The sequence below is a fragment of the Pteropus vampyrus genome, unplaced genomic scaffold (assembly GCF_000151845.1).
Source record: "Pteropus vampyrus isolate Shadow unplaced genomic scaffold, Pvam_2.0 Scaffold8, whole genome shotgun sequence".
Classification (NCBI taxonomy): Eukaryota; Metazoa; Chordata; class Mammalia; order Chiroptera; family Pteropodidae; genus Pteropus; species Pteropus vampyrus.
Genome location: NW_011888789.1, coordinates 14,637,929 through 14,650,638, shown reverse-complemented (window position 1 = coordinate 14,650,638; position 12,710 = coordinate 14,637,929). Strand labels below are relative to the sequence as shown.

Here is a 12,710-nt window from a genome sequence, read left to right as displayed (position 1 = left end):
TCATTTGCAGATGAGGAAACGGGAAACATGCCAAGGGCAAGGATCTATTCCATTCACCTCATGTACCTCAGACGCCTACAGGACAAGTAGCTCACCCAAAGCTTAAGTGATGGTGCAGGGTCAGTTGCCAGCTCTAGTGTAAAAAGCCAAGCCACCTAGAACAGAGGTCTCAAGTTGGGATGTAGCTGGAGAACAGGGTGGGTATGTCAGCAGTGGGTGTAGGACTTGAGACCGAAGCCAGACTGGAGTAAGGACTTGCTCTATTGGTTCCTAAACTCTAGTCCAGGGTCTTGAGCCGAGGAGCAGCCATTAATGGCAGGAAGAAGCTCGCACTTCCTTTTAGACTCCAGGAATGCCTTGTCCCGAGAGGGTCAGTGGTACGTGAGTTTCTTCCAGTGGTCCGTGTGGTTTCTGGCGAGGCGGTGAGCACAAGCCTCCCCAGCCTGGCACAACATCAGCTGGTCTGAGACCAGCACCTGTGGCCTGAGAGGTAATAGGACAATTGACCTTTCTCTCCTTCTCAGGCATTTAAAGAGTATGATGAAGATTCACTCATCCCCAGTAGCCCGGCCACGGAGACCTCAGATAACATCAGCCCAGTGGCCAGCCCCGTCCATACAGGGTGAGTGACCCCCAGGAGAGGGATTCTGGGCTGCTCCACTCTCCTTGTCTCAAAGAGAGCACATAGAAGCCCAACATGGATCTGCCTGTGCCCTAGGTTTCTGGTGAGCTTCATGGTGGACGCCAGGGGAGGCTCTATGAGGGGGAGCCGTCACAACGGCCTGAGGGTGGTGATCCCACCTCGGACGTGTGCGGCACCCACTCGCATCACCTGCCGCCTGGTCAAGCCGCAGAAGCTGAGCACGCCGCCCCCGCTGGCCAAGGAGGAGGGCCTGGCCAGCAGGATCATTGCACTGGGGCCCACGGGGGCCCAGTTCTTGAGGTGAGAATCCTCTTTCTCTGGGTGCGCGTGTGCAACATGTTCCTCACCTGTCCCAGTCCTGCTGGTCCCTTGCTGCCACCTCAGCAGCAACCACCCAGTACCATGCAGCCACAGGACGGAGGGAGAGATGAGCCTTGGAGCCCACCTCACCTCATTTCTCTACTGTCCTGATGAGATCAGAACCCGGAACTCTCATTCCCCTTTTCAGGATTTTTTCCTCAGTACACTAAGGAGTTCATAGCCCAGGTGGAGCTTAACACTCTCAAATATTGTATGACACTAGAGAAGGGATGGAGAAGACAGGGCTACTTTGGGGGCCCCCAAGGGTTTAATTATTTCAGCTCTGAAACAGTCTTACTAGAAGACAGCTTTACAGCATTGCCCCCAAGGACAGCAAGATCAATGGACTTTGGAGACCCATTCTTTACCTTGTCTGAGGCAGCTGGGCTTCTACTTAGAGCTATGTTATTCTTCAGGCACCATGGCTATAACGCTGGTGCAGGTCTTACCCAAGAGACCCTGCCTTCGCATCTCCATCCACTGCCTGCCCCCACCTATGAGCTTTCATCCATCACTTGTAAAGCAGCCTGCAGAAGGCTTTCGCGTTCATTTTCCATTTTAAGGAGGCTCCTCAAAGCCTCCTTGCAAAGGCTGTGTCATTACTGCTGATTGATAGGGGAGGAAGCTGAGGTTCAGAGAGTTTTGTTCCCCTGTCTGGAGACATCAGGCCTGTTCTCAGGATCAGGTCCAAGGGCAGGGTTATTTGGCTGAGTCTCAGCCCTGTGGAGTGAGATGGGGACCTGGTGGTGAGTGACAGGGGCCACAGTGACTCAGGAACCTGAGGCAGGTCTGTACTACTGTTGGGACCTGCCCACAAGTTGAGCTCCCACTGTGGCTGCAGGACTCCCTTCCCCCTCCAGGCAGGAACAGACTGCCCTTTCTGGCCTGCTCTTCCCTCCCTTTGCCCCTGGCCACTGCCTGCAAGGCACGCACACCAAATCCACACACTTCCCACCATCCGCTCTGTCCCCTCAGCCCTGTGATTGTGGAGATCCCCCACTTTGCCTCCCATGGCCGTGGGGACCGTGAGCTCGTGGTGCTGCGGAGTGAAAATGGCTCCGTGTGGAAGGAACACAAGAGCCGCTACGGAGAAAGTTACCTGGATCAGATCCTCAACGGGATGGACGAAGGTAGTGGAGCCCCAGGGACCCCAGAGCAGGTGCCCTCCTTCCAGAAGATGGGATTTGAAGTTTTACTTTTGGGTGGGCTGTTGAGGCCACCTGGAGTTTGGGGAACCGTGAGAGACTAAGGATGGTCTAGCTCCCAGTCCCTAGGGCATCTGAGTGGCTACCAGGCCTCTGCCTGCCACCCGCATCTCCCTCTGCCTGACCTTTTGGACCTGGGGATTTCTCCCTTGAGGCAGCTCAGCCCCCTGCCAGGTGCTGGGGAGGGGGCATGCCCCGGGGAGCTGGGGTTGAGGGGACTCTGGGACACAGTGGTGGCTGAGCCTGTGCTCAGCGTGACCAGGCGGCGGTGCCATGCCATGTGATTCCAGAGCTAGGGAGTCTGGAAGAGCTGGAGAAGAAGAGGGTCTGCCGCATCATCACCACGGACTTCCCGTTGTACTTTGTGATCATGTCACGGCTCTGCCAGGACTACGACACCATCGGCCCTGAAGGGGGCTCTCTGAAGAGCAAGCTGGTCCCCCTGGTGCAGGCGACGTTCCCAGAAAATGCTGTCACCAAGAGAGTGAAGCTGGCTCTTCAGGTGACACAACCCTCCTCCTCACCAACTGTGGCACCCCCACCACCACTCAGAGTTCATGGAAAGTGGAAGGAGTTCAAGGCTGTCAGGACGATGGCCCTTGTCCCCAGGAAATAGCCCCATGCTTTTGTCCAGTGCCTGAAAATGTCTATCAGAGATTTGATCTTAAAGCTCAAAAGAAAGGGTGGGTTGCAGAAGGCCCCAGATAACACATTAAGTCATGAGGCATGAGGGGATTCCACATGGCTTCCTGGAGGGTTACCCAATGCTGAATAAAGATGGCACCATCCAGGGATGAGGAGCAGCGGGGAAATGGGGAGAAAGTGCTCAGAAAGGAGAGCTAAGCAGTGACACCAGGCCTGGGGTCCAGAGTAGTAGTGGGAACCCCGCCTCCTCCCAGCAGTCTTTGCGCTCTGCGTTGACAGCCTGCGCTCCCCTCGGGGATGGTGCTGCCTCCTGTCCCCGAGCCCCGCTGTTGTTCTGGGGCTGAGTGTCCCCTCTGTGGCATTTTGCAGGCCCAACCTGTACCAGATGAGCTAGTTACCAAACTCCTGGGCAACCAGGCCACGTTCAGCCCCATTGTCACCGTGGAGCCACGGCGCCGGAAGTTCCACCGCCCCATCGGACTTCGGATCCCGCTCCCTCCTTCCTGGACGGACAACCCACGGGACAGTGGGGAGGGAGACACCACCAGCCTGCGCCTGCTCTGCAGTGTCATTGGTGAGAGATGCCCCCTTTTCTCTGTCCCGTCTTTAGCCATTCTTCTGGCCACACTAGGGGGAGATAGGAGAAAGTAAAGCTAGCAATCATCCTGGGTTTTGTTGGCTTCTCCTGGGTTTTATCTTTAATGAGGTGGAGGGGTGAGGTGCTGAGTCAAGTCCATGCCCTCCGTGGAAGAGCCCTGTGACCCCTAGAGGAGAGGTGCTGCAGGTTGCTGGGAGGAGGAGGAGAGTGTGGGAGAACAGATGTGCTCAGGGCTGCATCCAGATGTGCCGCCTCTGCCCTTGCCCACTCACCCCTTAGTGTCTTGGCAAGCTCTGTGCCCACGTTCTGAAGACTGTCCCCCAGTCCATTTCTGCTTCTGTTGCAGGAGGAACAGACCAAGCCCAGTGGGAAGATATAACAGGAACAACCAAGCTCGTGTATGCCAATGAGTGTGCCGCCTTCACCACCAACGTCTCTGCCAGGTGAGACGCATCCCAGCCCAGCCTAGGGGGCTCCAGGACCCTGGACTGAGGGGTCGGTGCTGCCCCTGCAGATAGCCATCCTGATGTCCTGACCTGCCTATCTCAGGCTTGAATCCGAGCATGCACCTTGCCCCTCTCCACATACAAGCCCTGCTGTGACCTCCAGGAATCTTAGGATGGCCTTCGCATGGTTATAGGTTGCTCCTGTCTGGATGGAGATGAAGCTGTCCATTGGGCATTTAGGAACATGTTTATAATTAGTCCTCTCTTTTCAGGTTTTGGCTGTCAGACTGTCCTCGGACTGCTGAGGCTGTGAACTTCGCCACTCTGCTGTACAACGAGCTTACCGCGGTGCCCTACATGGCCAAGTTTGTCATTTTTGCCAAAATGAATGACCCCCGAGAAGGGCGGCTGCGCTGCTACTGCATGACGGACGATAAAGTGGACAAGACTCTGGAGCAGCACGAGAACTTCGTTGAGGTGGCCCGGAGCAGGGACATAGAGGTACAGTGCCTGGATCTCTTTCTTACAGGGCACCTGTGGGCCTTCCTCACTTTCCACAGTGAAACAAAGCTCTTGGGGCTAGGACAGGGCTCTCGTAGGCTGTTCTCTCCAGGACGCTGTGACCCAGAGCAGTCAGGAAACCCTCCCGGTGGGGCATGGGAGAAGGTCCTAGGCTGTGTCTCTTTGATCCCCATCTTGAAAGGCATCCTAGAGAAGTTTCACCAAAGATGAGGAGCACCATTGTGAGCCCAGTGATTTGTGATGAAAAGAGCTCACGTGTATTAAAGTTCTTCTGTACCAGGTACTATTAAAAGTACTTGACTAGCATAATCTCACCTGATCCTCGTAACTGTATGTACTTTTATTATCCTCAATTTACAGATGAAGAAACTGAGGCCGAGAGGTGTTAAATAAAGTTACATAACTGAATAACCTGCCTAAAGTTACATAACTAAGGTCCAAGTAGTCTGACCCCAGAGGCCACACCTTGACCGCTTGGTAGTGCCAAGATGAGGATGCAGGGGAGAGGGCTGGACAAATGATATGAGGAGTAAGAAACGGGGACTAGATTGTAATCTGTTATTGACTGTCCCAGGATACTCACTCCTGTTAGATGTGTAATAAGCCAGGACCAACAGTCTGGCCTCAGAGTCTGTGCTGAGCCTTCGTGGGGGACTGAGGGCCTAGAAGAAAGAGCTCTGAAGCCCTGCACTAAGTAGGCAAAGAATTTATTCAGTTTGGGCCTCAGTTTCCTCAACTGTCAAATGGGTTCTCTATAACTTGAAAGCATTATATACACAGGAGGGATCCTTATATTAAGGATGAGATTAAAATATCACGTGGTTCTTCTAGCACTTCTCATAAACTAAACATTTTTGGACAGGTGTGAAAACAGGTATTTTTCAGATGCCATATTATGATATCCTGGTGGAGTTTAGAGTAGTACTCTGACAGCAGTCCCGATCAACTACACAGGGATATGTGAAGGTTCCTGCTTATTATGAAATCCTTTTCAGTGAGGAAGCATAACCTGGGAAATAAAACCTTTTCCAAAGCAAACAGTGGAATTTCTCAGAGCACATCCACTGTGCCTCATGCCATAAGAAAGGATGTGGTGTGGGGAAGGAAAGACCAAAGCTGAGAGGCAGGACAGGATGTATGGGCATTCCTACCTGACAGGCTGTATTCGCTTTTCCTTTCCTACAGGTTTTGGAAGGAATGTCTCTGTTTGCAGAACTCTCCGGGAACCTGGTACCCATCAAAAAAGCTGCCCAGCAGCGGAGTTTCCAGTTCCAGTCATTTAGGGAGAACCGTTTGGCCATTCCCGTAAAGGTACTGACCTCTTGCCTGGGTCTAGAAAGTTTGGGAGGCACAAATCTCTCAGCCATCCCGGTGGCCTATAGAATGGCTCCTGAATCTCCTTTTTTTTGTGTGGTTGAATTTAGGTGAGGGATAGCAGTCGAGAACCAGGAGGGTCCTTGTCATTTCTGCGCAAGGCGATGAAGTATGAGGACACCCAGCACATTCTCTGCCACTTGAACATCACCATGCCCCCCTGCACCAAGGTGAGCTTCCCCCTGAAGAGGACCCTGTGCCTGAGGTGGGGTCTCAGAGGAGGTCCCGAAACAGACCCCAGGTTGAGCACTTCTAAAGGGCTTCCTCCTGTGAAATGCCGCCTTTGAATTCCCTGAGGCACAGAAAGGCTCTTTGGTCTCTGCTGGACATTTGGCTGTGGACTGCAGAGAGAGCATGTCCGAGCCCTTTCTGCAAGGCTCAGGAACAAAATATCAGTGTCAGACAGCAATATGTGTGTTCACTAGGGGCTGTGATTACTCTAGGATGTTCCTTCTAGAAGATTCAAAGGATCTTGAAAGGCATCCACTCTAGGACCCCTTGTCTGAGGTCTCCGAGGCTTAGAACTGGGCATTGAGTTGCTCAAGGTCACCAGCCATTTGATAGCTTTTTTTGAGCTTCTTTTTCACGTGCTTGCTCATCTTGCCCAGACAGCCAGGCCCTCAGAGAGGGGAACCCTGGTGTCTCAGGCACTGCAAAAGCATCTTGACCAAGTATGTTCCTTTATCGATACCTGTAAGAGTATCAGAGTCAACCACCTATCACAAGGACTTTGGAGGGATCATATGTCTCCATGTTTTTATTGGTGTTTTTTTTTTTTGCTATTGTTTTAATCGTCAGCTTTCCATGCCAAACTAGAAAAGAAGAATGGTTCCATTATTCATATGTCTGTGGCTCAATTTCTCTTTTTGTCTGGGGACCAGAGTGAACCAACTTCTCTTTCAAAACAGGATTTCCTGAATCCTTGAGCAAAGCTCTGGGTGCTTTTCCACAGAGCCAAGGTGTTAAGCCTTGGGCCGGTATCAAAAATGGGTCTTTTGAGCAGAATGGAATCCAGAAATAATAACTTGGTGGCACTTACTAGCAGAGTGACCTTGGGCAAGTTATTTAACCTCTCTGTGCCTCAGTTTTGATGATGAGATGGAAATAATAATAGTACCTACCACATAGGTAGTGGTGAGCATTAAATTAAATGGGGCCTGGCACACGATAAGGGCCCCATGAGTTCACCATTATCTCACTCCCACCCCCTCCCACACTTCTACTCTTTGTGTTCGGACTCCAAAAAAGTGGAGTACTTACTGTTTGTCAGGACAGGCATCATTCCCCACCCCACAGCCTATGAGCTTGAATCATAATCTCCAAAAAAGGGGACAGCCCCAAATCCAAAGCACCCTTTCTTTGTCTTCCTTCTGCAGGGGAGCGGAGTCGATGACAGGAGAAGGACGTTGACACCACTGGCCCTGAGATACAGCATTCTCAGTGAATCAACACTGGGTATAAACCTCTTTGTGATAATTTGTGCTCGCTCCCTTTCCAAGGAGGTTGTGAGTGAGCTCCCTTCCCTTCACCCTGAGAAGAGCTGTGTTGACACGATTGACTCAGCACATTTTGAACACAGCAGGTGGAGCCCTTGCCTTGGGTCTGCACCTGACCCTTACACGTTTAACAATCAGTCTGGTGTACTCTGAGGTCTGCCGCATCTGAGGTCATTGACTCACCCCTGCCCATTCTGTGTCCTGCCAAGGCTACTAAGTGAAATCCAATGCTTCTCCCCAGGTTTTCTCAGTGGAACTGATCGAGCAGATATGAAGATGGTTATTATATCAGAAAACCTTGGCCTCAGCTGGGCAGGTGAGTTGGAGAGTTTGAGGTAGAAAAACACTTTGCAACTGATTTCTAAACCTTTTTTTACTATCCCTTGTGTATTTGTTGTCATTGGCTTAGATAGGTCTGTTAATAAGTAACAGCTTTGGAGGCCAATGGTAAGGGAGGAACTCTCTCCATCCTCCATTTCTGTCTGGTTTTTCTCTGTATGAAAGAATCAACATTTGACATTACTAGAGACCTTAGAATTGATCTAGTTCATCTCGTTTTACAGATGGGAAAACTGAGATCCAGCTAAATAGAATGACTTTAATTATGCAGCTAGTTAGTGACAGAGCCCAGAAAACCCAGTAAACAAATAACAAACACTCCAACAAAAGATATGTCACCTGGCGGCCCATCCACTGATCCCTACACTCTACACATTGCCTTTCTTCATAGACTGGCATTGCTGAGGGAAAGGAGGAGTTAAAGGGCAAGTTTCAATGTTTTTCATTTATAATCTCTGGCAGTAGTTGAAGTCTACCAGATGTCTTGTCAACAATAACGGTTGATCTTATTTCAAGTGAGGCAATGGGCAAAATAAAGTGAAAGCTCAAAATGTGCTTTACTCAGTCGTAGACCCTATAACTTAATTCTCTCCACCCCTTTTTTGTCAGCTTTTATATGAATGAACTCCCATCGCTGAGTCACCTTGCAGAGAGGGCTTCAGACAAACACAGAAACCTTACTAATAACTTGCCGAAAGGCAGTGTGAGAAAAGTTCATAGCAGAAATTGAGAAAATGTTCATTTTTAAAGTCAAAAAAGAATGTCTGTTGCTACCCCTTGGGTGCACACACATGCACACGTGTGTGTGTGGGAGGGTGGTACATGCACTTTCTGATTCTCACTATAACTTTCCCACTGGCCTTCCTCACCCTTGAAATTAGACACTGATGCTGTTCTCCCTTCCAAAGCACCTATGAGAAATAACAATAAAAATAATAGGGGAGGGAGAGCGAACATTCTGTGTTATTCCCTTGCATTTAAATGGCAACTTGTATTTTCATTTTAAATGTAAATAATGCCTTTCCCTGAAGAAACATAAACACAGAAATGCATTTCCGTTATAATTGCTTCTCAGTAGGAAGTGAGTGGCATCCTGTCCTGGTGTAGTACAGACAGCACTGGTTCAGCCCCACTCCCAGCTCTGGCACCAGCCTCTTCTGTGACCTTGGATAAAGTTGTAACCTTGCTGAGAGGCTGTCTCCTCATCTCATATTTGAAGTGATGAAAGAAAGGGCATTTATCCATTCATTCACTCGAAACTTTTTTATTGAGCATCCTTATTCCTGCCCCATTTTCTGAGGATATAAAAGTGTAGGTATTTCTTGGTAAAAAGGAATCCCAAATCCAAAGGGAGACTTGTTTAACTTTCGGTGCTCCCTGCCTGACATACGAGCCCACAGGGCCCATCTTAGCAGCTGGAGCCGAGCTCTGCCTTGGCTCACACTTGTCTTGGTTCTTTCTTTGCAGAGCTGGCTCGGGAACTTCAATTCAGTGTGGAAGACATCAACAGGATCCGCGTAGAAAACCCCAACTCGCTGTTTGAGCAGAGTGCAGCCTTGTTGAACCACTGGGTCATCCGTGAAGGCAAAAATGCAAACAGTCAGTACCATTAAGCCCAGGAAGCCTCTTACCAAAGCCTGTGCCAGGACTTAGTCTTCACCAGAGTAGTTCTTCCTTCAAATTCCATTTGTGATGTTCATCTTTGAAACCAATCTCTTTTGCACTCTTTGTCTCTGTCTCTGTCTCTGTCTCTGTCTCTGTCTCTCTCTCTCTGTCTCTCTCTCTCTCTCTCTCTCTCACACACACACACACACACACACACACACACACAAACTCAAAGTCACTGGGTCTTCTAGACAATCCTGCCAGAAGAGAATACAAGAGAATACAATCGTGGCCTTCATCTTTTTCCTATCCTCAGAATAAGGTAACAATTGCACCAGGACCCTGAGGTGACAGCATACGTGTAGGTTATGTGACTTCCGGTTGAATTTCTCAAACAGTTGAGGACTGTCCTCTTAGGACAGAGCATGGTGAGCGAAGCCCATCATTGTTCTCCCAGCAACATCTTTTTCTTCCATCTGGAGGGAAGATCTGTTTCACTCTTTTCAGCTTCTCCTCAGCCAAATTTTCATAACTGAAAACACGGGAAATTGAGTATTTTATGTTTGCATCTCAAATCGACTGGCGAGGACCAAGGATTTCAAAAGACTAGAATCCAGTCATTTTCGCTCTCCTTTATTGTAGTATTCCTCTTTGATTACAAAATCAGCCTTTCCTTGCTTTGAAATTGGCCACTGTTAGGGTTTGGAAGAGATCTTTGAAGAGTAACAAAATCTTCAGTGATGCAGTTTGTTTTGATTCTGACAAAGAACAATGCCTCCATATTCTAAAAAAAAAAAAAAATCATCTCCCTCCCTTCTCCCATTTCCTCTGGGTCTAATTCCGCCTCCCTCCCCACAGTATTCCCGCTCTGCCCTACAATAATTAGAATTCCCCCGCTTAAGTGTCTCTTTCCTTCTCCAACAGTGGAGAACCTGTACACCGCCCTCCAGAACATTGACCGGAGTGAGATCCTGAACATGTTGACAGGCTCTGGCAGACAAAGCCGCAATCTGAAACCGGACCGGAGGCACACGGAGCGGGACTACTCGTCTTCACCCTCCCAGATGAATGGTGAGTGTCTCCTGGAGGGAGGTGGTGCTGAGCCAAGCCCAGCCTTCCAGCCACCTGCACAAGACTCTTCCTGAAACCTTCTGTCCTGCTGGTGTGAGGTCTGTCTCAACAAAGTCCCTCCCCAGTGGCAATGAGAGCAGAGGTGAGCTGGAGAGACAGGGGTGCACATTTCCGCTGAAAGGCTCCCCGATGCTCCTATCAGCAACAGGCTCCCAGGGGGGCCCGGTGGAGTAGCTGACATCAGGAGTGGAGTCTGGGGCAACCAGTGGACTCCTGCTCCTACAGGTTACAAATGCTCTTTGTAGCTCTGCACCAGCAATGGGGCCTTTTGGGCTTCAGTGTCCCCATCAGTAAAACAGTCAATGATTGAGGAACAAAAAGAGTGGAGCTTCTGACTCAAGATCTGATGTGGATTAACTGGGTGCTGTTTTAAAAGTCCTATCATAGCCCCTTCTGTGAGGCTAAGGTGGTTACTTTTATTTGAATCCAGTCTCTCTTTGCCTCTCTCTCCCTTTTTTTCTCACCCCACCCCTTTCCACTCACTCTTTTTGATGTGGTTTAACATGATGCAATATGACCAAGCCCCTGGTGGGGTGGGATGGGCTGGGGGTGGAGGGGTGCTAGCCTTTGCCCCAGCACCCCCACTGCTGCCTGCCTCTCGAGAACCACTTTCTTTACAGTAGCCAGCCGCATGAAGTAGCCAGGCCAGAGAACCCCTCCTTCCTCCCCTCCATCCAGGCCAGAGGACCCCTCCTCCTTCCCCTCCTTTGGCTATCCCTAACCCCTGGACACAGAAACAGAGCAGAAACTCGCTCTGTGGTAGGAGCCAGGAGGCCAGAGTTCTTGTCCCTTTGTCCTTCTGACTCCATATACAGCTGAGTCATCTTCTCTTTACAATCAGCAAGTTGGGTTAAATCCCTAAGATTCCTTACAGACCTTGAAAAACGGTTTTTAATTCTGTGAACTCTCTTCCTCTTGTGCCTAATACATTACCCTCGGCAGCTGCATCGTGCTGCTTATGCTCCCCAAGCTCTTAGTTTAATGACTGTCCCCAACCCCTCACAAGCGTGCTCCCTGTGTGGACACCTGTGCTACCAGGCATGGGCCATGAATAAGTTCTAGGCTGGGCTAGCCACAGGGCCTGCTTCTGCCAGGTGTAGCCTGTGCATGCTGAGGCCCTCACACATTTCTCCTATGTCCTGTGTCTCCTGAAACATGCCACCTATTGCCCCTGGGTCTAGGGCTCATCTTCTGTTGTTCACGTCCTGTCACCTTTCTCTTCTACCTCTGACCTCATCTGGACCTCTAGTCCGTTCATTCTCTTCCACTGCCTGTCTCCACTGTCTCCACCTCGGCCAGGTGTTCAGGAGCCGTCAGCCTCCACAGATGCATGTTATGGGAGACTCCTAGCCCTTCCCCGCCCCGCGTCTCATGGCTGTGTGCGGGGCATGTGTGGGTGTGTACGTGGGGGCTTGTCCCTGGCTCTCAGTGGAAGCTGCACTCTGCTCACTCTTTACATGCAGGGTGAAGTGCTCCAAGACAGCGGTCCACTCCCACATTGCTAGGGGATCTGGTTGGAGCATTGCAGGACTGCTAAGTAGATCCACTGTCTTTCACAAAGGAAAGAAAGGAAGGTGGTTGAGGAATGCCACCAACTTCCGGAAATCCAACTTACAAAGCACTTCTCCTTGTCTATGTGATAACCAGTCATTTCGTTGGATTTCTTTACATCCCCAATACTGTTTTAATCAAGTCAAATCAGCATGTTTTGGTTTTTTTGTGCCCCAACTAGGTACCTACAGGACAATGGACCCATAGAATTACATGACTATAAACAAGGAAGTTACAACAATTAAAAATCAGCTGGCAGGTTACAATAAGTGGTGAGGGAAAAAATAGACTCAAGTAATGGGGAATGGGAGTGCTTGGGTTGGGGGCGTAAATAAATGGTGGCAGTGGGCAACATTTGAAGGAGGGCTGGAAGGAAATGGAGTGAGCGATGGAAACATGGGGAAAGAGGACCCAGACACGCACACCATGCAGTGGCCTGTGTAGGGTGCCTCACAGAACAATGAGGGGTCACAGGGGCTGGCTGAGCAGAGGGAGGGAAGAAGAAAGGGCAGGAGCAGAGGTCAGAGGGCCACAGGAAGCTAGCTCTTAGAGACTATTCTGAGGACACTGGGTTTTACTTGGAGTGAGATGGAGGGCCATGGAGAGCTTTGGAGCAAAAGAGTAACATGATCTAATAAGTTTTCAAAGGACTCCTCCCCCTGCTTTGTTGATTACAGATAGTCACAAGTTGAATGTTTCTATGCTTCCTGGCTTCTCTGTCCAGTTTCATCAACCCCTTCTGAACACCCTGCTCCAGCAGGTCTCCTGGTAGACACAGGCTGTGTGCCCTACTTG

The 12,710-nt window shown here is 50.2% G+C and overlaps 1 protein-coding gene across 1 annotated transcript in view; it reads left to right on the top strand.

Moving 5' to 3' along the window:
- Positions 1-12,710, top strand: part of LOC105301010 (ankyrin-1-like) — a 182,261-nt gene that overhangs the window by 155,715 nt on the left and 13,836 nt on the right. The window contains exons 23-35 of the mRNA XM_023520081.1: positions 525-622; positions 719-943; positions 1,979-2,133; positions 2,499-2,710; positions 3,223-3,427; positions 3,798-3,894; positions 4,170-4,398; positions 5,605-5,730; positions 5,844-5,963; positions 7,170-7,248; positions 7,531-7,605; positions 9,096-9,227; positions 10,158-10,304. Of these exons, the coding sequence (XP_023375849.1) occupies positions 525-622; positions 719-943; positions 1,979-2,133; positions 2,499-2,710; positions 3,223-3,427; positions 3,798-3,894; positions 4,170-4,398; positions 5,605-5,730; positions 5,844-5,963; positions 7,170-7,248; positions 7,531-7,605; positions 9,096-9,227; positions 10,158-10,304 (1,900 nt within the window). The remainder of the gene's footprint in view (positions 1-524; positions 623-718; positions 944-1,978; positions 2,134-2,498; positions 2,711-3,222; positions 3,428-3,797; positions 3,895-4,169; positions 4,399-5,604; positions 5,731-5,843; positions 5,964-7,169; positions 7,249-7,530; positions 7,606-9,095; positions 9,228-10,157; positions 10,305-12,710) is intronic.